This window comes from Dasypus novemcinctus, chromosome 7 (genome assembly GCF_030445035.2).
Source record: "Dasypus novemcinctus isolate mDasNov1 chromosome 7, mDasNov1.1.hap2, whole genome shotgun sequence".
NCBI lineage: Eukaryota > Metazoa > Chordata > Mammalia > Cingulata > Dasypodidae > Dasypus > Dasypus novemcinctus.
This window is the reverse complement of record NC_080679.1, coordinates 10,960,543-10,986,323: the sequence shown is the minus strand read 5'-3', so window position 1 is coordinate 10,986,323 and position 25,781 is coordinate 10,960,543. Positions and strand designations below refer to the sequence as shown.

At 36.4% G+C, this 25,781-nt stretch overlaps 2 protein-coding genes across 17 annotated transcripts in view; one reads left to right on the top strand and one right to left on the bottom strand.

Moving 5' to 3' along the window:
- The window catches only part of GIGYF2 (GRB10 interacting GYF protein 2), a 145,669-nt gene that overhangs the window by 64,986 nt on the left and 54,902 nt on the right, over window positions 1–25,781 (top strand). For all 13 annotated transcript variants that reach the window (XM_058299883.1, XM_071216049.1, XM_071216047.1 and 10 more), the window contains one exon: window positions 24,673–24,852. In XM_058299883.1, coding sequence (XP_058155866.1) covers window positions 24,673–24,852 — 180 coding nt within the window. The remainder of the gene's footprint in view (window positions 1–24,672; window positions 24,853–25,781) is intronic.
- On the bottom strand, window positions 1,256–25,751 carry KCNJ13 (potassium inwardly rectifying channel subfamily J member 13). 4 transcript variants are annotated; one of them, XM_058299889.2, is made up of 5 exons: window positions 10,406–10,522; window positions 6,999–7,253; window positions 6,282–6,369; window positions 5,401–5,876; window positions 1,256–3,614 (listed from the first exon to the last, which is right to left on the bottom strand). In XM_058299889.2, the coding sequence occupies exons 4-5, from the start codon at window positions 5,858–5,860 to the stop codon at window positions 2,995–2,997; spliced, it is 1,080 nt and encodes a 359-aa protein (XP_058155872.1). In that variant the 5' UTR covers window positions 5,861–5,876; window positions 6,282–6,369; window positions 6,999–7,253; window positions 10,406–10,522; the 3' UTR covers window positions 1,256–2,994. The 4 variants fall into 4 exon arrangements, with proteins under 4 accessions (XP_058155872.1, XP_004447102.1, XP_058155874.1 ...); XM_004447045.4 differs by lacking the exon at window positions 6,999–7,253 and having other exon boundaries at window positions 10,406–10,528; XM_058299891.2 differs by lacking the exons at window positions 6,282–6,369; window positions 6,999–7,253; window positions 10,406–10,522 and adding an exon at window positions 25,712–25,751.

Genomic DNA, 25,781 nt, shown 5'->3' with positions numbered 1-25,781 from the left:
ATATCTGCTTTTTTTTTTTTTATCTGCTCTTAAACATGGGTGGAATTATAAATATTGTGGTAAGAATTATGTATAACCTCTTTGAACACCCTTGGGGGAATGTGGAGGTGGAAAAAGACCTGAAAAGTGTGTATTATTGGAATTCAAAATCCAGTGGGAATTGATTGCTGCATGGGAGAGATAATTCAGGTGGCCATTTGTGGTAAGATTCTGAAAGGATGAAATTTAAAAATCATTAAAAAATAAAAAATCACCCAGATGATACCAAATGCTCATGTCAGTGTGATATTGATTAGTGCATTTTGATGCAGTATACTTTGAAATGAGAACAGTTGGTGAAATGGGCTTGTATGTATATAAAACCTAGACCCTTGTGAGCAGATGTGGCTCAGGCGGTTGAGTATCTGCTTCCCAAATGGGAGGTCCAGGTTTGGTTTCTCGTGTCTCCTGTAAAAAAAAAGCAAGCAAACCAAACGAAGAAACTAACTCAGGGGAGCCAATGTGGCTCAGTGGCTGAATGCTGGCTTCCCACATATTAGATCCTGGGTTCAGTCCCTAGTCCTGGTACCTCAAAAAACCTAAACAAACAAAAATTAGATCTTTGTGACTTTTAGCAACTACCTGTCTTCAGTTAGTTAGGACTGTCATGTTCTCTGTATTAATTTCCAGAAGCACTTTTAAATTTAGTTCCAAAACAGCCTCCCTGATCGTGTATCTGAGAATGCATGACTGTGCTCACAGGAGTCCTGGTTAGTGGGCTGCATAGCCCAGAAGGCAGTGCTGCCATCCCTGCCTCCTAATAGTTTCCCCCTCTTTTCCATTTGCTCCTCCATTCTCCCAAGAGGATAGAGTGTTTTTGCAGAAAGTTTAATACTTAGCCTAGGAACTATGAGTCTTTGAAGTGAATGACTCATGAGCAGTTCTCCCAGAAGCTTTCTACCCTCTAGACAGATGTTCTTGGTTATACTTCTTAGTTGCTCTATTTGTAAAAAAATTATTAAATTGAATTCATATAAAAGGGTTTTTTTTCTGGAGTGGGGGTAAGGGGGGATCACATCTGGTTTTCAAGTGAAAAATGTATTGATAAATAGTGTGAGACTCATCTGATTTTAATGGAGGACATGCTACATTTATAGGGAGACTTAGATCCCAGATCTTGGTAGTTTGTTTATGTCACCTTGGGCAGCTTCACTGAACTGTTGAATTTGTGATCCATGTAAGTGATGTAAGAGCTCTTAGGAAAAAACATACCATGTAAATATTAGATACTACTTTATTTTCATAGATTAGGTGAAACTTGTTAATTTATTGTAGAAATAATTCCTGTTGTCTATATGTGTTACAGCAGTCTTAGGTTTGAAAAAATCTGTTGGCTAGTGCTTAAGAATGCCTAAGATTTTCAAACAGCAAAAGTTTACAGTAATTAAGTTTCTGTGTTCTTGATATTCCTCTGCTATTATTGGTTCTTAGACCACTCCAGAGTTCTTTATTTTCTTTTCCTTTTGGCCAAAGAGTAGAAAAATGTGACTTGCCGCTGTGCCCTGCTCTTCACAACTGCTTGCCTTTATTCAGCTAGTATTTATTTCAAGAGATGATTCCTGCCTGGGACATCACCAGAGGGGAAGGTTAATCTTTCTCTTTTCTGACATAAATCTGAATAAGGGAGATTTCAGAAAAGAAGAGCAGCATGAACGTTGAAACCTGATAGGCTGAATTTTCTAATTCTTGTATTATATTTGAGGACAGTTTCATTTTTCTATTCAAGTGAAAGTATGCAAAGGATTGTCTTAAACTGGAAGGTAAAGGAAACGGGATCCATCTTAGTATATGTAAAATAAAAAAATGGAACAGCAGAGAAAGCATACTTTTCATGGCATATTAGATTTGGAAAGAAGTAATAGGTTTCATCTAGTCCAACCTCCTACTGGTGAATAAACACTATTTTGTGTTTATAGAATAAACTGTGTGAAGTTGGAAACAGGAATTTGGGTTTGAAAATACTTTGTTGCCTAATTATTATTTGCTATTGGAGGAAATTTTTTCCTAGTCGAATTATAGCTAACTAAATCTTTATATCTACAAAACTTTAAATATATTTGCATTTGTGAGTTACTTAGAGCCTTTGTTATTTTTTTATACCATTGAATAAATCATTGGAAGGAAATACTTTTCTTTAGGTCAGATGCCATTCAAATGAATAGTTGATTTTAATTTTTAAATCACTATTTGATTATTATATTATACAGAGTAGATTTAAAGCAGATATAATTTTCAAATGCCACCCTGCAGGTTCTGATCCTGCTGGAGCATACTGCTTTATCACTTTCTTCACAAGTATATGAACATGTGTGTATTTGGGTGTCATGTTCAAATGCTTTTAGGGTTACATATAGTCTATAATTTGCTGTTTTCCTGCGAAATTTTGTTTGTAGCTCTTAAAAGTTGGGGGTTAATACCTACCTCAGTTTTGAGAATAAAGAACCAAAGGCGTAATCTTTGTTGCCTTAAAAAAAGCAATAGTTTTAAAAGAATATTCAGTAAATATTGGGAGATCATCATTTCACTGAGGAGCAAGGTTTGAAACTAGTTGGTTCAACTTGCAAGTGTAAATGAGAGATTTATGGTTGATTTTCTTAGAGTTCACCTGTGTTAAACTTCACTGTCCATTTTACCTTCATTACTTGTAAATTCACCAGCAATGTTTAAAAGTCTATCAGATTCAGTGTAATTGATTTTAGCAGATAACTGCAGACACAGTCTTTGTAAAGTAGAATGTTATATTTCTAGAAAGTGTATTGTTAGCTTAGCTGTGGACATAGGTGTGATCACTGTGATGTAATCAGAGAGATTACATCAGAGAGAAGTAATCTTGAGATGTAATCAAAATTGGAAAGAAAAAAAGAAAACATGAGATATGATGAAGGAAAAGGAGCTGTGTAACTGGCCGGGCATATTTAATACATTAAAAAATAAGGATGTCATGGATAAGTCTTATTATGTCAATCCTGTTTCAGAGATCTGAAAATTGTCAATGTTTTGTCCATTGATGTGAATATCCATGTCAGTCCTGTTTAGGCTTTTAGAAACCAGAGGAGTTGGAAGTTCAGGGATAGTCTTGTCAAAATTCTCCATCTTGATTTGATATTCACCTTTGGAACCTCGGGTCAGTACAGATGCAAAGCAGTGATGTAACATGATCTCTGAGGGCAGATAGGATGTCCTCCTTTGACATATTTCTCCAGTGCCTTCCTGCATTGCTGAAAGGAACACAACTAATTCAAAGTGGGGAGTATTTTCATGCTGGAGCAGAGTAGCCAGAGGACTTGATGGTGTAATAGAGTGGTAGTAGGTTAGAGGAAAGATAAAGAATGGACATTCCTCGGAACTGATGCCATCAAGATGGAAGTCCACACTGGTCTGGTAGAGTTCGCCATTTTCTCTTTCCTGATAGAGTACAGCTGAGACCCGAACACTGGTTAGAGGGCTAGGTCGAATGTTGGCCACTTGGAAAATAAGATTAGGTTTCCCATCTACATGAGCTACCACTGCTAAGTCAGTAAAGCGAATTGAGAAGGCTCGATTTTTTGGCCGGGCAATCTTCGCCACAAAGGCACCTAAATTAGAAACCATTGAATTTTTTTTAGAATGAAGACTATAAATATCAATAATTTGGATGACAAGGGTATATCAAATAGTTAAACTTAGGTGCCAAGGTTTCCAAGTGAGTTGGGAATTTAATTTTAATTGTTAATTTGGATAGTTTGATTTGTCAAGATTTTTCAAAGTATATATACGTTTTTACTATAAAACCTGTGATTTCAAAGGATATCAGTAAAATTAATTTTGTTACATAGAAATGTAAAACTTTGTCCTAGTTTCTTACAAAGTTAAGGAATTGGTCATTCCTATATTCCTCCCTATACTTTAAAAAAAAAAAAGTAATGGAAAATAAATGCAGCTTGGTCACAACCCTATGACTTCAAACTGAAGCAGACTAGATTCAGAATAGAATGATTTGGAGTGGGGGAGGGGACAATAGAATGATCGATAGGCTAAAGAAATTTTTTTAACTTTGAATCCATATAGACCTTTTTTTGGGGAAAGTTTTGGCTGTCAGGTGATTTCAGCACACCTTTCAAGTGCATCCTCCTTGTACCTCACACTACAGATCAGGATTTCTTAACACGTTTTGTGCCACAGGTCATGTGGGCAGCCTAGTGAAGTCTCTGGACCTCTTCTCAGAATATGTTTTAAATGCATACAAATAAAACATAGGATTACAGAAGAAACCAAATATATTGAAATCCTGTTGAACATTAAAAAAGTTTGTAATATAGCACTATGTGTGCTTTATTAATGCATTCAATAACAATATCTAGTAGCAGATTTAATACTATAATTTTGAAGTATTGTAAAGTGATAAGAAAATAACTGACTTCTATTTGTATTAAAGTTACAGGTATTGCTGATATACTGGTTTTGTTGCTTACATTCATAATTGAAAGAAATTCCAAATTTCAGTTAGGGTTAGTGAAAAAAGATAAAGTTTTTCTCATCTCACTTCACAGACCCCCTAAATTTTATCTGTGGACTGACCCAGTTTAAGTATTGTCCTAGAATTTGTGATTTGTTACAGGTTATAGAGCCAGGACTTGACCCAGATTGCCCTTCACACTGGGACTTGAGCCCAGATTGCCCTTCATGTGGCCCAATGTTTACCTCCTGAGATTATTGGATGGTATATTAAAAACAGGTTTTCTTTTTTTTTTTTAAATTGTGTATGTCAGATATAAAAAGAACACTAGACCTACTTATTTTAGGTAAGAGTCTTACTGTTACCAGGGTGTATAAGCAAAATGCCATAATCCCTTTTTCTGTTTCTAGTACATTTTGTTAAAAGCATGTATACTTAATTTTTCCTCTAATATATAGTTCTGGCTGTGGGGCTCTGGGCTCAGTAGTATTGAGTAAGTGTTGAAAAGATGAACTCAGAAGAGAAAATTCTAGCTTGGTAAAGGGGGAAAAAATTAAATTCCTCTGTGAGGTAAGATGACTGTCAAAATATGCATTGAATGTATTTATTCACTTAAAATGTTTTACTGTTCTAAAAAGCTTCTTTTAGACCTTCTGTTAGTAATTTTTGGGCATAAGTTTTTCTGCAAGTTAGTGTCATAATGATTCTCCTTTTCTTAAGAAGCTCCAATAGGTAAAATTTAGTTGTAGAGCCAGGTTCCTTATAATTTCTCTTATTATTTGGTCTTAGATGCGTCTTTTCTGTTTCAGGCATTATCTGCTAATTATGCAAATAAATTATTCTATAATAGAACTGCTTATAATTGCCTATACCCTTTCCAAAACACTTGAATTTTTTTTTTTTTTTTTAAGAACAAAGACAATTACCTGTGATAAAAGCCTCTAGCATGAGGCCTAGGAGCATTTGTATGGCAAGTAAGGCGATTGCACTTGGACAGTCACCACTGGGAAACATGGTACCATAACCAATTGTAAGTTGTGTCTCCAGGGAGAACGAGAATGCAGCTGTGAAACTGGTGATGTACTTGACACAGATAGTATGGTTTTCAGGTGGGGCATCATGATCTAGTTCCAGATCACCATTCATCTCAGCTAGAACGTACCAGAGCACTGCAAAGACAAGCCAGTGGGCAACGAAAGAAGCAGAAAAGACCAACATCATCCATCGCCAGCGCATGTCCATTAGGATTCCCCAAGCATCTCGAAGATAGGCAAGGCCTCTTTGAGCGCCATCCATTTGAAGTGTGCTGTGGCCATCCTTGGTGACCATCCTCCTGTATTTCTGAGTTAGGAGAGGAGCAATAACTTTGCAATTACTGCCATCCATCTCAGGCTGTAATTCTCTGAAATTAAGAGTTAAATTAGTAAGTCCTTAACTGTTACAAAGGTAATATTCATAAATTCTGAGACCTCCTTCACTTTCTGCATTCTTTGGAATGCTGCCCTGACTGTAGCTTGGGAAGGTTTTCGCAGTCTGACAGCTCTCTCTTTTCTCTGTACATAAGGGGGCATTTATTGACTAAGTCACTCATTTGTTGGCTAATCATATACTGCCTTAGGATATCTTTATTATTTATTTATTTATTTATTATAGGAGTTCCCAGGGGTTAAACCTGTGACTTCACACATGTGAAGCAGGCACTAAACCACTGAGCTACACCCACTCCCTAGGATATCTTTTTTATTGTTTCCTTAAATGACTGTTAAAATACTGTTTGACACTTTAATATTTTCCAAGTATACTGTACCATAAAATTTCTGATGGTGGGAATTGTGGTTCATGCTTGACACCCCTCTGTCTTTCTTCATACATTTATTGATTTGATCAAATATTACCTGTAAATAACAAAATACTGAATAATTCTTACTAAAAAGGAGTAAGTTATAAACTCATAAGTGTTCTTCTGAGTAAATAAATAGAAATCATTTGGAAGCTTACACAGTCAGACTTAGTACTAAAACAAGATGTATATGTGTGCCAACCTTTGTGGAGACCTGCAGTTCTCATATATGTTTTATCATTAGCTATTGAGAGTATACCAAAGAGTTTTATGATTTAGACTTTTATTTGCTGTTGTCACTTTGGGCCACTTTAAATGGAGTCTTTCCTTCCTCGGCTGATGGATTGTTGCCTTGTTGAATATTCTAAGTTCTGATTTGATTGTGGGGTGGAGAAAGAATTGTGTTCTTAGCAAGTTAGGGAATTTCAGATAGCCATTCCTAGAAAACAAGAAGAAAAGCTTCGAGTTTAATGAACTGAAGTAATCATTAAGGGCTCAAATGGCAATTTTTAAAAGATAATATAGTTTTCAGCTATAAACAGTTTTCATCAGTGGTTAAGCTTTTCTCTCTGTGTGAATAGAAATCCATTGTGAGCTTTCCTTATGATCATCCTTAAGATAACAAAAGTGTCTTAAGATTTTGTGTAGAGGCTACAAGGAACAGAGTGGGAAATATGGGCTTACTTTCCTTGAGTGCTTTCTCTCTTCTTTGCCACAATTCAGTTTATACTGGAATCTTCCTTGCTGCTTCCCTGAGAAGTAGATGCCTTTGGTAGTGCTGTGTACCCCTTTGTAGCCTTTTGAATGAAGCTTGAGAAGAGGACTAAAGGCATGTGGAGCTGGGTGGTTGTTGGCTGGAACCCTCCTATGTTGAAGGGCTTTGAAGACTGCCTTCCTGTGCTGTTGGAATTGGACACTGGCCAGCTCTTCGTCCTGAGGCTAATTTAGCATTGATAGATGGTATTAGAGACATTCTCTTACAAATTTTCAGGTTTGAGCCTACTAATGGGACACTGGGATGATTGTCAAATTTATTTAAATTATGTGACCAATCTTTGACGTTTCAAAATAATCATTTTAGTTTAATATTACAGAAAATTTTAAAGCATTAATAGTTCATTATCCTAGTAAGTTGTCATACTTGTAATTGTATTCCATGTAATTTTTTCCTTGGCATAGATATTTAATGACCTTCGTTTTGCTAGATCTTTAACTGTTTTAGGAAACGTGATATCTCCCTTTGGGTAATAATAATAAAAACTTAATAGATGCTTTGTTAGCTGCTTTCCTATCTCATTATCTCTAATTCTTTGGTATCTTTGCAAGATGGACACTACTATCCCCATTTTTCAGATGAGATCAACTAAGGTTCAGGGAGATAAAAGAAACTTGTGCAAGGCAAACGGGAACAAAATTTGGATTATTACCCAGATCTGACTAATTTCGAAGCCAGTCAGTTTTTTTTTTTTTTCCCACTACTAAGAAATTGTCTGTTCAAAGCTTGGTGAAATAAAAATCTTTCCCAAAATGATGGCTGTTGCATTCACCAGATGGTCTTTGACAGCTAGATTTTTAGCAGCTTCAGTAGCTCTTGCTGTCTCTGTAACTTTCTTGATTATCTTAAACCATTGTTACCTTTATATATGATTCTTATTTTAGTAACAGTAATATTAGCTAATATATAGACTGTTTTTTATGTGTCTAGAATCATACCCAACACTTACCGTGTATTAACTCCTGTGAGATCCATAGACAATACCTGCACATACTAAGATTTCAGTATTAGTTGCTTTATTGTTAGTAAGAATATTTCTTAATTTTCACAGTAGTAAACACCATTATTATTCCCTTTTTTCATATGATGAAACTGAGACCAGTGAGTTTCCCAAAATCACAGTATATTGTCAGTTATGGAAGGCTTCTTTCAAGAATACTAATCTTTCAAGATTAGTACAGTCAGAATTATTATATAATCTAGTCTTTTAGAATCTACAGACCAGTAGATTTAAAAGAAAATGTGGGGAGGAGCATTTTCATATAGCACTGCCAATTTTGTATTTTGCCAAGTGAGAAAATAATTTAAAATATGAAATGCTATCATCATAATTTTAGAAAAGGGCATTTTAACACTTGAAGAGGAAGAAGGATTTAACAATGAAAAGGACAGTTGGCTCCCTTGCACAAGTTGTCCCTTGTACGGACAACTGTATTCATCATCATTTCTTGCTTCCTGCCAATGTGAAAATGCCCATTATAGACCTGTAAGCCACTGTTAAGCTGTCCTAGTGAGGTTTACTAATTGCTTATTGCTTCACAGTAGCTTGGGGGTGTGGGGAGCTGCGTGTATTCTTCTTTTTCAATGTACTTTATTAATAAAAGTTCCAAAATTCATTGTCTGGAGAGAAAATCTTTTCTGGAAAGAAAATTTTGTAGCTAATAAAATTTTTTCCATTTAGGCTTTTTTTTAATCTACAGTTTTTGTAGTACTCAAGGCTTTTTACGATTTCATTTTTTTTTTCTCTTGGAAGTAAATACATGGGAAAGCCTTTGAACAGGCAAGTTAAAAAAGGCTAATAAAACAGTGAAGCAATATCATTCTTTAAGACTTTGGTAGATCCTGTTTAGATTGTGTTGGAAAGTGGAATAGTTGAGGGAAGCAAGATGTTAACAGATTAATAGATTACACTGAATTAACTCCCTTCTTTGGACTCAGTCGGTGTAATCTAGTATAAAGAATGCAGGATAGGAAATGTAGCTGACCAGGCTCTGACTCTGGTTATATGGCAGTGTCATTTTAGGCAAGTCACCCAACATCTTTGGCCAGACTTCTTTATATTAAAAAGAGAGAGAAAAAAAGAAAGAGGGAATTAAATAACACAATTCCTTATAGCTCTATAAATTTGTAAACTTTTTCCTATTTCTTCAACTGATAACAGCTCTCCAATATGATTTTTTTCTTTTTTTGAATATGAGTTTATATCTGTATGGACTTTTAAAAATTTTATTATTGTTGCCTGATTTATGTAGGATTTTCCTTACATCAAATTTAAATGTGTCTGATAGGCAGACATTTTTATGCTATTATATTTCCAAGTAATTTTCATGTCTGCAGAGGCATACAATGTGCTTTTAAATGCATCATTTATTTTGGTTTGTATTTACATGGTTTTCATCAACTGACCCTAGTAGAAATTAGAGTGGAAACTTGGGAAATTTGCTTGTATCTGTGTTTGTGGGCTGTAAAATATTGCCCATTTATAAACTGCTAGGTGGAAAAAATAGTACTTTGTAAAAACGAAAGCTGTTTCTTTGTTTGTCAAAATAATGGATTCATTCTGCTCACTTAATTTGCAGTATGTCTTTTCTATTGCCATGTTGTAAAGTAGTAATATAGTTCATATCATATTAAACACCTTAGATATTGGCCATAACTGTAAATGTTAGGTGAGTATAGTAAGCCCATCTATTTGTCCATGTTTGATTTAAACACTTTAAGACTATATCAAGAGTCTTATAATCCTCTCTTCTACTCTGTATAATTAGGGCAAACAATGTGAGTTCCAAACCTGTTATATAAGCTTAGAGAGTTTTTTACATTTTAGATTTTTATTTATAGAAGAATCTACTAATTTCAGTAATAATTTTCTGCTGAAACAGAAGTTTAAATTTAGGTTAGGAATCCTTTTTTAAAAATGGATTAAAAAAATAAAACAGTGTTTTATTCTTTTGTCCTTTGTTTCTGTATGCTCTTTTTGGGTTTCTTTTATTCCAAAAGAAAAAAACACAATTTTTCTTTTTTAAAGGCGCTGATTTTTGTCTAGGGCCTTTTGCCTCCATTTATTTCCATATTGTAGTGAAGTGTTAGTATATATTTAATAAAACCATTCAGAAGACAATTTCCAGTAATGTTTTCAGTAGGGCTATTCCATGTAAAAAATTTAAGGAAAAACAATAGAGACTGTGATATGTGTCCATATAAGTAGGGTTTTTATTTTCCAAATCTATTGGAAATAACTAGCTCTGTCCCTGCTTGCCAATTTCTTTCCCTGTTCCCCTTAAATGAAATAAGAATGAATATTTCCTTTACTCACCAGTTCTTTTGCTGGGTCAGCCTGTATGCAGAGGACTCGTGGAAACCTGTGGAGTATATCTTTTTGGTCAGGTAGTTTTAGAGTACAAGTCTTAGTTTGTAGGTTCTCTTCTTGACTGGGTTTATAGTTCACATTCCTCTGTTTATAATGTAGTGGGGGCTGGTTTCAACTGAAGCTGATGTGATTGGTCACTTAGTCTGCAGGGGGGCCAATTAGCTCTGATCATGTGGAAAAGAATGCTGGTTTGTTAGGAGGCCTTTCTTTACCCAATGCAAACTTTAACAACTCTGGAGAAAGCCTCCAGAACTGACTTGGAGACGGGTGCATTTTTTCCCTCTAATCAGGACCGGTCTTTAGTAAGTTTGCGTAATCTTACTTAAGAGTTTATTTGAAAGTTCAAAGGGATAAAATTCCCTGCAAGACTTCCTTTCAGCAGTCTTTCCTTATATAGGATATTGAAGTGTGAGATATTTCCTCTACTAATCTTTTTTTTTTCCCTCTTCATTTCTTTGGGGAAGATTTATTTGGATAAGGACTTTAAGGCGATGAATTAATGAATTAATTTTCCTAGTATGCTTTTCATATTCGTCTCATCAGATTGGCTACCATTAATTTCAGAACTAGGAACAAACTGATATAGTTACCTAAAATCTTTTTGTAAAAATTATTTTTATTTTTTTTCAAGGTGGGAGCCTTTGTTTTCTTTTTTTTAGTTAGAGAAGTTACGGGTTTATAGAAAAATTATGCATAAAATACAAGGATCCCACATACCACCCTATTATTAATTGGTGTGGTACATTTGTTAAAATTGATGAAGGCATATTTTTATAATTGTAATATTATACTTTATGGTTTAACTTTTAGGGTTCATTGTGTTGTGTGTTGAGTCCCTGCTTCCAGTTCTTTGGGGTATATACTTAGAAGTGGGATTGCTGGGACCACATGTTAGCTCTCTACTTAACATTCTGAGGAACTGCCAAATGGTCTTCAACAGTTCTGTACCATTTTACATTCCCACCAGCAATGAAAGGGTGTTCATATTTCTCAACCTTCTCTCCAATACTTGAAATTTTCCATTTAAAAAAGGTAGCTATTTTAATGAGTATGAAGTGGTATCTTGTGGTTTTGCTTTGCATTTCCCTAATGGCTAACAATATTGAGCATCTTTTATGTGCTTTTTGGCCATTTGTATATCTTCTTTGGAGAAATGTCTATTCAAGTCTTTTGTTCATTTTTAAATTGGATTGTCTTTTTGTTGTTGAGTTAAGGGACTTCCTTTATGTATTCTGGATATTAAACCTTTATTGGATATGTAGTTTCCAAATATGTTCTCCCATTGTGTAGGCTGTCATTTTACTTTCATGGTAAAGTCCTTTTTTCATTTTCATTGAGGTACCATTTATCTCTTTCTTCTTTTGTTGCCTGTGCAACAAAAAACATTGCCTAACACATGGCCCTAAAGATGTTCCCCTACATTTTCTTCTAGGAATTTTATACTTCTGGCTCTTATATTTAGGTCTTTGATCCATTTTGAGTTGGTTTTTATAGATGTTGTGAGATGGGGATCCACCTTCATTTTTTTGCAATTAGAGAACCAGTTTTCCCAGCACCATTTGTTGAAGAGACTATTCTTTCCCATTTGAGTGGTGCTTGCCTCCTTGTCAAAAATCAGTTGGCCGTAAATGTGAGGATTGATTTCTGAGTTCTCTGTTTGATTCCATTAGTCTATGTGTATGTCCTTGTGCCAGTCCATGCTGTTTTGATTACTCTGGCCTTGTAGTAAGTTTTTAAGATTAGGAAATTTTGTTCTTCTTTTACAAGAAAGCTTGGCTATTTAGAGTCCCTTACCCTTCCATACAAATTCGATGGTTGGCTTTTTCATTTCTTTGAAGACGGTAGATTGGTATTGTGTTGAATCAGTAAATTGCTTTGGGTAAAATTGACATCTTAACAAATTTACTCTTCCAGTCCATGAATACAGAATGCCCTTCCATTTAGGGGTCGTCTTTGATTTCTTTTAGAATTATTTTAGTTGCTAGTGTAAATAAAATTTTTTTCTTGATTTCTTCTCTGGATTGTTCATTACTAGTGTATAGAACACTACTGATTTTTGGGTGTTGATCTTGTACCCTGTCATCTTGCTGAATTCATTTATTAGCTGTAGGAATTTGGTTGTGGATTTTCTGGCATTCTTTGTATATAAGATCATGTCATTTGCAAATAGGGAAAGTTTTACTTCCTCCTTTCCAATTTAGATGCCTTTTTTTCTTTTTCTTGCCTAATTGCTCTGGCAAGAGCTTCCAGTACAATGTTGAATAACAATGGTAATAATGGGCAATCCTTGTCTTTCTTGTTCCCAGTCTTAAAGGGAAAACTTTCAGTCTTTTAGTCTTTCACCTTTGCTTGGATTTTTCATACATGCCTTTCATCATGTTAAGGAAGTTTCTTTCTGTTCTTAGCTTTCTAAGTGTTCTTAATCAAGAAGCAGTACTGGGTTTTGTCAGATGCCTTTTCTGTGTCAAATGAAATGATCATATGCTTTCCCCCCCACTTTATTCTGTTAATGTAGTATAAAACATTAATTGATTTTCTTAAGTTAAACCATAAGAAAATCCTTTCCCCCAACCCCCCACATAACAGGAATAAACCCCACTAGTTCATGGTGTATAATCCTTTTAATGTGCTTATTGGATTTCATTTGCTGGTATTATGTTGGAAATACTGGGGGGAGCGGGTGTGGCTCAGGCAGTTGAGCACCTGCTTCCCACACGGGAGGTCCTGGGTTTGATTGCCAGTGCCTCCTAAAAACAAAAACGCAAACCAACAAATAAACCAATTCGGGGAGCCAAGGTGGCTCACTGGTTAAGTGCCAGCATCCCACATGTGAGGTTCAATCCCCAGCCCCTGATACCTTTGAAAAAAAAAGGAGATACTAGTCTGTATTTTTTCTTTTCTTGTGGTTTTCTTTATCTGGCTTTCGAATGAATAATGTTGGCCTCATGGAATTAATTAGGGAGTATTCCTCCTCTACAATTTTTTGTAAGTTTTTGAGCAGGATTGGTGTTAATTCTTCTTGGAATGTTTGGTAAAATTCCCCTGTGTGTTCTGGAGGTTTTTGATTATTTTCTTCTTCTTTTTTTGGAGTTTTAATTATTGATTGATTCTCTTTACAAGTTATTGGTTTGTTGAGATCTTCTATTTCCTCTTGAGTCAATGTGGATAGTTTGTTTCTAGGAATTTGTCCATTTCATCCAGGTTATCTAATATGTTGGCATACAGTTGTTCATAGTATCCTCTTATAGTTCTTTTTATTTGAGTGGGATCGGTAGTTATGGCCCCTTTTTATTTCTGATTTTAGTTTTTTGCATCCTGTCTGTCTTTTTCTTTATCAGTCTAGGTAAAGTTTTGTCAATTTTATTTATCTTTTCAGAGAACTGCCTTTTTGGTTTTGTTGCTCCTCTCTTTTGTGATTTTTTTTGTTTTTTGTTTTCTATTTCATTTATGTCCACTTTCATCTTTGTTATTCCCTTCCTTCTGCTTGCTTTGTTGTTTTTTTTTTCAAACAAATCGATTTTATTTATACATATTTATGAAGCATACAATTCATCCAAAGTTTACTATCAATGATGTTTGGTTTAATCATGTAGTTGTGCATTCATCACTTCAATCACTATTAGAGCATTTTCATTGTTTCAGTAATAATAATAAAAACAGATATACAAGAAAATTCTTCACCTCTTAATCTCTGTGTCCCCTGCTGTACATAACTGGTATTTCTGGCTATTTTTGCATAAGCTTTGGGTTATTTTACCCTTCTTTTTGTGGATCTTCCAGTTGTGAGGGTAGGTCTTTGGTAAGATCTTTTGTCTTTTTTTAGGGTAAGAATTTAGGGCTATAAATTTCCTCCCACCACTGCCTTTGTGGCTTCCTATAGATTTTGTTATGTTGTGTTTTCATTTTCATTTGTCTCAAGATATTTCCCAGTTTCCCTTGTGATTTCTTCTTTGACCCATTGGTTGTTTAAGAACGCATTGTTTAATTTCCACAAATTGGTGGATTTTCTGTTTCTCCCTTTCTGTTGATTTCGAGTTTCATTCTGTTTGTGGTTGGAGAAGATACATTATATGCTTTCAGTAGTTTTGAACTTATTAAGACTTGTTTTGGGACCCAACATACAGTCTATCATGGAAAATGATTCATGTGCACTAGAGAAGACTATGTATTCTGCTGCAGTTAGGTGAAGTTTTCTATATATGACTGTACTTGTTACAAAGTATATCTTGTATACTGTATCCCCAAAACTATAGAGATTTATTTATTTGGCATGGGGGTCAGGGATTGAACCCGGGACCTTGTTATGTGGGAAGCTGGCACTCAACCACCGAGCCACATTGCCTTCCCTGAGTTGGTGTTTTCATTTGTGTTTACTTGTTTTTGCTTTTTTGGGAGGCACTGGGAACCAAACCCGGGACCTCCTGTGTGGGAGGTGGGAGCTTAACTGTTTGAACCACATCTGCTCTTGCTTTCATTACCTTTTTTTTTATTCCTGAGCTACCAGGGCCAGGGATTGAACCCAGGACCTCGTTCATAGGAAGCTGGTGCTCAACCACTGAGCCACTGTGGCTACCCCGAGTTGGTTGGTTGATCCGTTCACTTGTTTTTTTTGCTCTTGTTTCTAGTAGGCACTGGAGATCAAACCCGGGACCTCCCATGTGGGAAGCAGATCCTCAGTTGCTTCAGCCCTGTCTGCTCCTCTATCATTACTTTTTATGCATTTGCATTTTATTTTGGCTCCCTTTGGATTTTACATAGCAAATAATACAATACAATAATACTGACATTTTAATTACCCAAGTGGTAACTTTTATGAGAGGTCTTTATTTCTGTATGCTGCTTTGAATCGCTGTCTAGTTTCCTTTCCTTTCAGTCTGAGGAAATCCCTTTGACATTGCTCATAGGGTAGGTCTAGTGGTGACGAACTCCTCCCTTAGCCTTTGTTTATCTGGCAATGTCTTACTTTCCCTCATTTTTGAATGAAACTCTTGCCGGATATAAAATTCTTGCTTGGCAATTGTTTTCTTTCAGTGCGTTAAGTATTTTGACCCACTACCTTCTTGCCTTCATGGTTTCTGATGAGAAATCAGCACTTGATCCCTTATACATAACACATTTTGTTTTTGTCTTGCAGCTTTCAAAACTCTCTCCTTTGTAATCAGCAGTTTGATCAGTGTGTGATGGAGCATATTTTTCTTAACGTTTTCCCTGTCTGGTATTCTCTCGGCAATGTGGATATGCATGTTCACTTCTTTTGCTAAGTTTGGGAAGTTTTCTGTCATTATTTCTTTGATTATTCTTTCTGTCCCTTTTTGTTCTCCTTATGGGACTCCCATAATGTGTATATTGGTACACTTTATGGTGCCCTGCAGATCTTTTACGTTATTTTCTCTTTCTGGGATTCTTTTTTTTTTTCCCTGCTCCTCAGCCTGATTTGAATTGTCTTGTCCTTGAGTTCATTATTTTTTCTTCTTCTAGCTCCAACCTGCTATGTGATTCCTTTTTAAAATTTCTGTCTTTCCATTGAGGTTATCATATTGTTCATTTATTGTTTTCTTGATATCCTTTAGTTCTTTCTCTGTATTTTCCATCATGTCCTTGAGCATACTGAAGATCTTTTTAAAAATTCTTTGTCTGTTGTGTCTTCCATATGGTCTTCTTTTTGATAGTTTCTGGATTTTTATTCTTTTCCTTTGGATGGGCCCTCATTTCCTGTTTCTTTGTATGTCTTGTAATCTTTTGTTGCATGTTGTATACTTTAATATTTTAAAATATTAACTGGAATTAAGTTCTTGAGATACCTGGTTCTGAGTTTATAGCCAGCTGATGATCTAATAGACATTTTCTTAATTGTCAGGAGCCAACAATACCAAGCAAAGTTAAGCAAAAAACACCTTTCATTGTCTTTGCAAATTGGCTTTGTATTGGAGATCAGAGATCAGTCCTCCTATCAATAAGGTCAGCTCAAGGTGAATGCAGAGTGCAGAGTCCTCTCAGTCTTTTCTGAGCCTGTGTCATGACATGGGCTTGCACTTGTTAGTGGCGTTAGGAATTCCTATGTTTTAGGAAGTGTGAATGCCCTTCTGCTTCTCAGGAAACGAACTTTCTCCCTTTCCTGGGTGTTCCACTGCAGGTCTCAGTGGAGGTATGCTTTTGCCCCGGGCTGTCCACCTCAACTACTTCTTATACTGTGTGTGTTGTCTCAAGCTGTTGTTGCTGGAGGGCAGATTTTGGAAGGGGGTGGCAAGTAGGAAAGTTTCCCAAATCAGTCCTCTGCTCAAACAAGGCCAGGGACTCACAAAGGGAGCAAGCAGTAGCTGACTCCAAACTGTCCTGGGGAGAGGATGAGAGAGAGGGGTGGGAGGGGCACTAGAAGCTTCTTCCATGGCTCCCTACTGCTGCATTTTCTTGATCTAGCTCATACCCAACAAATGTAGCCCGTGAACTGTTCACTGCAGCCTTGAGGGAACATTACTGTCTTTTTGCTGCTTTTGTTAGGGGTGAGTTGGAACAATGGCCACCTCAGAGCTGGCCCCCCAAGCAATCCAAAGTAGCTAATGAAAAGCAGTGATGATGGGCCTGTGGGTCACCCCCTCCCCCCAGTCTTAGGGAAGTAAATTTTAGTGTCCTTTTCTGGCACTAGCAAGCTACAACAAGGGCTGAACCCCACTGCTGCCTTCCAAGTGAGTGGGGGATGGATGAGAGTAACCACAGCGTAGAGAGAGCAGTTTACTTGTCTTTACTGTAATTTACCAGCCTCTTCCTCCTCTTCCCTGGCTGCTGTACAGTGTTTTACTAGCCTCCGGAATTTCGAACAGTTTATTCAGTTAGTTCCTGCTTGTTTAATAGTTGTTCTGGTGGAGGGACTGATTTCCTGGAGCTTCCTACTCTACCATTTCCCTACAATTTTTTGATTCTATCTGAGGTAGACTTTTAAAAAACGTCTTTGTACAAAAAAATAGGAGTAAATGTAATTTTTTTGGTACCTTGTATATATCTTTATAAATCACACCTGAGTGAAAGTACTGTAGAATTGTCTTAAGGATAACTCCTGTGATGTTTAGGGGAAATTTTCTTGATGGTTACAGAAAATTTAACTCAAGGCAGAAATGTTTAGCTGGAGAATGTCTGTGGTCCAGCTTGTTGCAGCCTCAAAATAAGATGTGGGCTGGCTTTGTGTAATGCCTTATCCAGCAGTTCTTTTTTCCTCCCCTGTTAGCTGATTTTAAAACTTTGATCAAATGTCACATGTAAGAGGATCTGAGAAACAAAGACTGTGATTGTTCAAAGTAAAATCATGGAAGTCCTGCTGGGCAAATTATTAATGTAGAGCAATATAATGCTACTTAATAAGTGAAATACCTCTTTGTAGACCCCCTCCTCATTACCTCAAAACATACTAATTCCTCCTTTGTTTCATTAATGCCAAACATTTCAGTACAAGTTCAGGCACAGCATTGTAAACTTTGACCTTCAGAATGAGGGAAAGTAAAAGCATAAAGCAGGACTTGTGATGTGATGATTGTTCCTGTGTATCCTAATAGGGATTATAATATATATATGAATTGTTAGCTAGCTGATTGACCAAAAAAAGAAAAACAAACCAGAGCAAGTACAGTATAATACTGCCAGAAAGCAGAAGTACTTGAGTGTATCTTTTATGTATCTTGAATGACATTATAGTAGGCACGGTAGTAGTGGAGGATTTTACTAAATTAACCTTTGGATCCTCTTTCCATTATATACCCAGTTTCAGATTATGCAGAAATGATTTGGAAAAATAAAATGATCCTTAGTTAAGAACAAAACGTCAAGTGAAAATGTGGTTTGATTTCTGGATTTCTGCAGTTCGAATGTCTGCTTTTATGGTCTGTAGAATAGTGATTACTAATTTCTAACTGTACGGATTTTGTAGACCAGTTCTGGAACACCCACTCTGGAGCATAGCATTCCCATTACAATAGCCTGAGCAGCAGTTCAGTTAATCTTTGGTTGAGGTTGCCACGTTAGCTGGGATGGCACTGACATTGGCACAGATGTGATATGCCAACTTTACCCTAAGGTACATGGGCCTTCTCATCTAAACAGAATTAATGATTCCGTTTTAGATATTTCACTGTAAGAGAATTGGAGGTGACTAAAACATCTCTTCTGTGTCCCATAAATGTACCTGTTCATTGATTATTTTTATTCATAATTATAATGCTTAGGCAATTGTGTATTGAGACTAGATATGTTATTCTTTATTACCTCCAATTCTTCATCCGTAAAAGTATTTGATTTTCTTTCAGTTGAAGCAGTTTAGTTGCTTTAATTGGAGCGCACTGTCCTGTCTATGTACATAGCTAATCTTCATCTCCCAACTTTGAAACTTTAGCCCTTGTCTCCAGTGTTCCTTCTTACATAGTGTTCGTCACTTTTTTTTTTTTTCCCCCAGAAGACTCCTAGTTTCTTCCAGGTCTACAGATTCAAGCCCTCCTCCTGGGATTTCAGGCACACTCTTGGTTTATACCACCACAGACTTGTAGTAGTGAGCCTGGGGATTTGTAGGGGTGTGGGGCATATTCAAACCATATGAGGTGCTTTTTCAAAGAGACTCTGATAAACTGCAGCCTCTTCTAGACTTTCCCTTCAAGCCAGGAACTGTTCGTTTTCCAGACTTATGTTAACCAATGGAGCCAGGTATGTTGCCCTTCAGGGCTGAGGCTGAGGAGAAAGTTAGAAATCTCATGTATAGAATTAAAACTTCTCCATCCTAGCACCCTGAGTCTTGGTATACAGGTAATTGTGAAGAAGAAAAAAAAAAAAAAAAAGGAAATTACCAACACCTGCTTGGGATTCCCTTTATCTTATGTTAGAAAACATTTAGTGTTGATCAGAGAATATATATCTGAATACAAAATCACTTGTTAGAAAAATTTGCACATAAACAAGCTTCAAAGTCTGTCCCATAATTCCACTTTTGCTTTTGGAGATTGGGACTTGTAAGTTCCAACTTGCACAGCTGTAGATTTTGTTGGCTGAGTGCCTGTTTGCTTCATCTGAAGTTTTCCATAAACACCATTTTTGGCTGTGAGTCAAATATGCACACAGGTGCCCTTTTACTGCTCTCTCTCCTTAGGAAGTCCATTCAATTAGACCAGGCTAAAACCAATACTTCATTTTAATTTAACTTTATTTTTAGAAGAATCAGGTTCACACTTAATACATTAACATAATACATTAAAGCAGAAACAAGCACATATTTAAGGCTGTTGGGGAAAATATTTATATATGTAATATATATGTATTTTAGCACTTTTTACACATTTTGTTACTTTCGATATAAGAACATAAACTGTATTATATGAGTAGTGTAATTTGCTAATAAATGGCCATGTTTGCTATACTTAATGAAAAAAATACATTTAAATTTGTGTTTATCTTTTAGAGGTCATAGATATTTTAAGACTCTGATGAAAGCTTTAGACATTTTTCCTTGGGGGGGGCAGGGGGATGCTAGCTGTGTCCTTATAATGTGCTTACAGTTCAAGGATCCACAGGGCTGAGTGCATTAATTGACTACGGGTGTTTGGTTTAAACATTAATTTGTAAATTAGTCATTTAGATTTAGTTTCAAATCATCTTGCCATAAAGTAATCTTTTAACATTTTAAAAACAAGGCAACTAAAATATTTGGTTACTCAACAGTTTGTCATGGTGCTGATGTTACAGAAGCAATAATAGGAAGAAGACTGATTTTGAAGTCTGAGAGGGACCATGTGCATGGATTTTTAGACATGAAAGGGGCTTCCCTATGGAAGATTTCAATATTTATTTTAAACTAATCAATATTTATTTTAAACAGTAATACACAAATAAATTACCATCATTAAAACAATAAAACAAAATTCAGATTATATGATGTTTTCCTTGACACTTCCACCTACCCACCCAAATTTACACAAACCTACCTTAATCTGTTTACAAAGTATTTATTTTAATATTTTAGGGCAATTTTTGCATACAATGTGATTTTTAGTTATATTCGTATTACTGTAATTGGAAATGTGTGTTTTATTAGATGCTATTTTTAAATTAAAGGAGTGGTTCTTAACCATTTTTTCAGAGTATGCATTTTGAAATCATTTTGGCAGGAAGATTAGTACGAATTTAGTTCCATCTTCCTCCTTTTTAGAGATGTGAACAGACTCTGGCTCTGAGACATACTGTGGCATGTCTAGTGTCCTTTTAGAACTGTTTAGACTTAGGTTCCAGATTTTCCTCTTCTTCAGTTTTTCTAGAATTTTTGGCTGTTCCAGTGGCTGTAATTTGTAAACAAACCTCTGAGAATGAAATAAACCCTGGATTAGGAGTTTGAACACCTAGATTCTATTTCTGATTGGTTAATACTCAATTATGTGACCTTGGACAGCCTCCCTACAGAACTCCCTTTCCTCACCTGGAACAGTGGGGCTAATGACTGACTTGTTATCCGAAGTCATGAGGTAGTTATGAAGATCAGATGAGATATAGCAATGCAGTTTGTCAGGTCATCAGTTTACATGTTGCTACGCTGAATCTGGAGGGCAGGTCTTGTGCCTCAGCCTCTTCTTTGTTTGTTACCCTATGTCTCTGACTGTGCTTATTTAGAATAGGCATTTCCACTCCTAGGCATGTACTTAACAAAAATGCAAACATTTGCTCACCAAAATTCATTTTCAAGAATATTCATTCATAGCAGCACTGCTCCTGATAGCAGAATAGAAAGACCCCAAATGTTCATCAGCAGTAGAATGGAGTAAATATACTGTGTCACTCATTCAGTGAGATTCCTATACAACAATACAAAAGAAGAAGCTGCTGTTCTATGTAGCAACATGGATGAGTCTCCTGTAATGTTCAGCAAAAGAAGCCAAGCTATAAATGAATATATGCTTATACAGAAACGTTCAAAAGCAGGCAAAACTAATCTTTGGAGATAAGAGTCAAAATCATGGTTACCTTGGAAAGGAATGATTGGGAGAGGGCATGAAGGAAGTTTTTCGGAGGTCTTAATGTTCTTTTTAAAATTTTAAATGGCAGATATGTGGATATATTCGTGTTGTGAAAATTCAGTTAATTGTACACTTTTTTTTTTTTTTTTAAGATTTATCCCCTCTCCCTGCTTATTGTTTGTAATCACTGTCTGCTCTCTCTGTCCATTCGCTGTGTGTTCTTCTGTGTCTGCTTGTCTTCTCTTTAGGCGGCACCAGGAACCAATCCTGGGACCTTCCGGAGTGGGAGAGAGGCACTTAGTCTCTTGCGCCACCTCAGCTCCCTGGTCTGCTGCATCTCTTATTGTTTCTCCTCGGTGTCTCTTTTTGTTGCGTCATCTTGCTGCGTCAGCTCTCCTCTCAGGCCCGTACTTCATATGGACTAGCACTCCTTGTGCGCTAGCACTCCATGCAGGCCAGTACTTCACGTGGGCCATCTCTCTGCTTGGGCCAACTTGCCATGTGGGCCAACTTTGCCTTCACCAGGAGGCCCTGGAAATCAAACCCTGGACCTCCTGTCTGGTAAATGGGAGCCCAGTTGCTTGAGCCACATTCACTTCCCTGTACACTTTGGACATATGTGTTTTTGTAATAATGTTATGCTTGAATAAAAAGTTTTTGTAATGGTGGGGTGGGGTAACAAGTGAAGTCATTTAAAAGTTCCTGAATTCCTTTCACCCTTTTCTTAGGAAACCCTATTTTTAAAACCCTATCTAGTCCTTCAGTCTGTTTTTCTTGTTCCTACATATTAGTATGAAAGGGTATTTTTAGGATTGACAGAAAGAGAAGCTACAAGGTTAGTAAAAAAAAAAAATTCATATTTGAACCACATTGGTATACCATTTTATACCTATTAAAGTTAGTAAACATTTTAAAATGAGAGAAGCACTTTACTGTTGATGCATGGAGGTTTGATCCATTTTGGGGGGCAGAAAAGATAAGTCAATGCATCAAGTCTGTCATTTGACCTAGTAATTCCACTCCTCTGAGTCTTCTTTCAGAAGAAATAGTTGAAAGAAAAAAAAAAGCAAAACACATAATATACACAGATAATTCTTGCCCTATTATCTATAGCTGGTAAAATAATTGATGTAAGTGTCCATGGACAGTAGTTGAGTATATAATTTTACAGCAATAAGGTATAACTAGTATGTCACCATTTGTATTATTAGGAAGAATACATACAGAGAAGTGTTTGCCGTCATAAATGAAAAACAGATTACAGAATAGTAGGTATTCTGTAACTACATAAAAACATAGTTATGTGAAAACTAATTACAGATAGATAGAATTCTAAATTTTAAATAATGGGAATATAAGTATTTTTAATATCTCATTGTTTTCCAGTTTGTTAGAAAAAATTATAATGACCAGCTTTTGGTGAATTACACATTTTGATGCTAGTGCTGTTTTGCTTACTTTGGCACATATCATTCCTTTTTTTGAGAGTCTTAGTGTAAAATAGATAAAGATGCCTTCAGCACTTGGCTCTTCTGCCCTGTGATCACCACTGTATTTCCTAGTAGGCACAGTGCCTGACACACGTCTGCCAGTGACCGATGACATACATGGTTGAAAAGCCATTCCTGTCATTTATCAATTTGTATACACGTTAGAAACTTCTTTGTTTTAAATTTGTTTCCCATTTTTAAGTGATAGCTACATTTTTCATCAAGTCATATAATGGATGTGATGCTTTGTAAAGTAGATTGTACCCCCTTATTCTGAGCAAGAGACTTGGATGGTCTTTTAATCCTGTGAGGGTGTGGAATATGCTGGACATTGAATCCATAAAGCCTGGTGCTTAGTGTGCAGTAAATATTGAATAAGATCAAAGAGTAAGGTTTGAATCCTGTCTGTGCTCTTTAAAAGCTTGTGATTTTAGGTAGTTCTTGAGTCATTTATTTTTTTGAACCTCAATTTTCTCAAAATGGGAAAAATAACTTCAAATACTGAAGATTGTTAAGAAGATAAACTTTGATCAATGAGTGTATTTATCTATGGCCGTGTAACAAATTACCCCAAAACTTAGTAGCTGAAACAGTTTCTGTGGGCCAGGAATCCAGGAATGGCTTAGCCGAGTGGTTCTTGCTCAGGCTCTCAGAGCCTGTAATCAAGGTGTCAGTCAGGGCTGCAGTCAATTCAAGACTCATCTGGGATTGGGTCCACTTCCAAGTATTGGTCTTGGAGAGGCCCTTCTGTAATCACGTACCCAAGTGGGTTTCCCTTTCCCATCATTCTCTGCTCCAGCACCCCCTTGCTTTCCTGTGTAACTATATAAAAAACATAGAAGTGTGTTTTGGTATGGAAGGATTGCAAGATACTCTAAGTGAAAATAGGTAAAGTACAAAACAAAGTGTGCACATTCTGAGCCTGGTTTTTATGTGTGTGTGAATGAGGGATTGGTATATACAAGCATAAGTATATCTGTGGTGATTTTTTTTTAAGATTTATTTTTTATTTCTCTCCCCTTCCCCCCGCCCCAGGTGTCTGCTCTCTGTGTCCATTCACTGTGTGTGCTTTTCTGTGACCGCTTCTGTCCTTATCAGTGGCACCAGGAATCTGGGTTTCTTTTTGTTGTGTCATCTTGTGTCAGCTCTCCATGTGTGCAGCACCATTCCTGGGCAGGCTGCACTTTCTTTCATGCTTGGCGGCTCTCCTTATGGGGTGCACTCCTTGCGCGTGGGGCTCCCCTACACGGGGACACCCCTGCGTGGCAGGGCACTCCTTGCATGCATCAGCACTGCGCATGGGCCAGCTGCACAAGGGTCAAGGAGGCCCGGGGTTTGAACCACGGACCTCCCATGTGGTAGGTGGACGCCCTATCCATTGGGCCAAGTCCGCTTCCCTATGGTGATTTTTTAGAAGACTATATAAGAAAATGTTGATGTTGGTTATGTCTGGGGAGTAAGAGAGTGCTTTGTGTAGGAGAAAGATTGATTAATTTTTCATTGCAAGCAATTTTTTGGTCTTGTTTTTAAACAATGCACAGGTTACTTTTACTTAAAAAAATTGCCCAGTCTATGAATATTTAATTTTAAGAAATGTACACCTGTGTCTAATAATATATGCATATTTCCATAGCCAGGATATCGAAAGGGACGTATTTGCAGGAAAGCTTGATTTGAGCACTATGTCTAGTTTTCAAAATCTTTTACAGACAGATGCTCATGTTTAATTATTACATTTTCTTTACAGGGAGACCAAATTTTGAGGAAGGTGGACCAACATCAGTGGGGAGAAAGCATGAATTTATACGGTCAGAGAGTGAAAATTGGCGTATCTTCAGAGAAGAACAAAATGGAGAAGATGAGGATGGGGGTTGGAGACTGGCTGGATCAAGAAGGGATGGAGAGAGATGGCGGCCACACAGTCCTGGTAAGAATTCCAGTGAGTAAAAGCACAAAGGAACTGGAGTAAGTGAGGGCTTGGTGGAAATTGTTGGGGATTAAGTATAAAAGATAAACCAGTTGTTTTTTAAAGGGTCTTATTTATGCTATCACAGTCTTGTTATTACAAAAAATTTCAGTGTAAAAAATTCCCACCACATCTATCCAGTAGATTGAAATCAGTTTTATTTTTCTGGGTCAGATAGTATGGTTTAATAGAAAGCATCTGCCCTCAACTGGAAAACGAGAGAGGGTTTCACTTGGTTTTGTCTAAATCTTTGAATCTTTTTCAGCATTCTTTAAAACTTATAAATCTATAATTATATGCTTACTTAGGAATATGTACCCCCCCAAAAAATGAATGTCTTTCCTGCATAACAAAGGATTTATTCTTCATTTATTTTTTCCTGATAATATGATTTATGCTTACATGGAGAATAAACTTTAAACCCAGGTCAAAAAAACGTAATCACAAGTTCATTTTGTCCCTCTTAACGTTCAAAAAAAGATGATAGGATAGTAGTGATTACTCATTTTTTAAGTCCTTCTGTTCGACTGTTAAGAATGCTTCAAACTGTTCTTCTCTGACATTAGATATGCCGGTAATTGAAGACACTGGTGCTTTGTGCTAAAGTTCATCCCCTACCAAAGTGCTGATTCCATGCCTCATGATAATCAGATGCGACTGTAGCTTGAGTCAGGGGGTCATGCAGAATTTAAGCATACAAAGAGTGTATCCATGTCCTGTATATTTCATATGTATAGCAATATTTTCTCTATCAACCATTATGCCAAAGAAGCTTACCTTTAATAGAAGAAATTGTAATAATGAAAACTTTTTAACTTACGTTTCAAAATCAAGTTGTTAGCAAAACCACTAAACTGGGTCTGGATGAACATAACAGGCCTGCATAGTGT

Bases quoted from the DNA above. Each gene is read 5' to 3' on its own strand.
- KCNJ13 (XM_058299891.2), bottom strand. From the start codon at position 5,860: ATGGATGGCAGTAATTGCAAAGTTATTGCTCCTCTCCTAACTCAGAAA. The intron at 3,615-5,400 runs GTAATTGTCTTT...TTTCTAATTTAG, and splicing joins GCTAGAGGCTTTTATCACAG to GTGCCTTTGTGGCGAAGATT.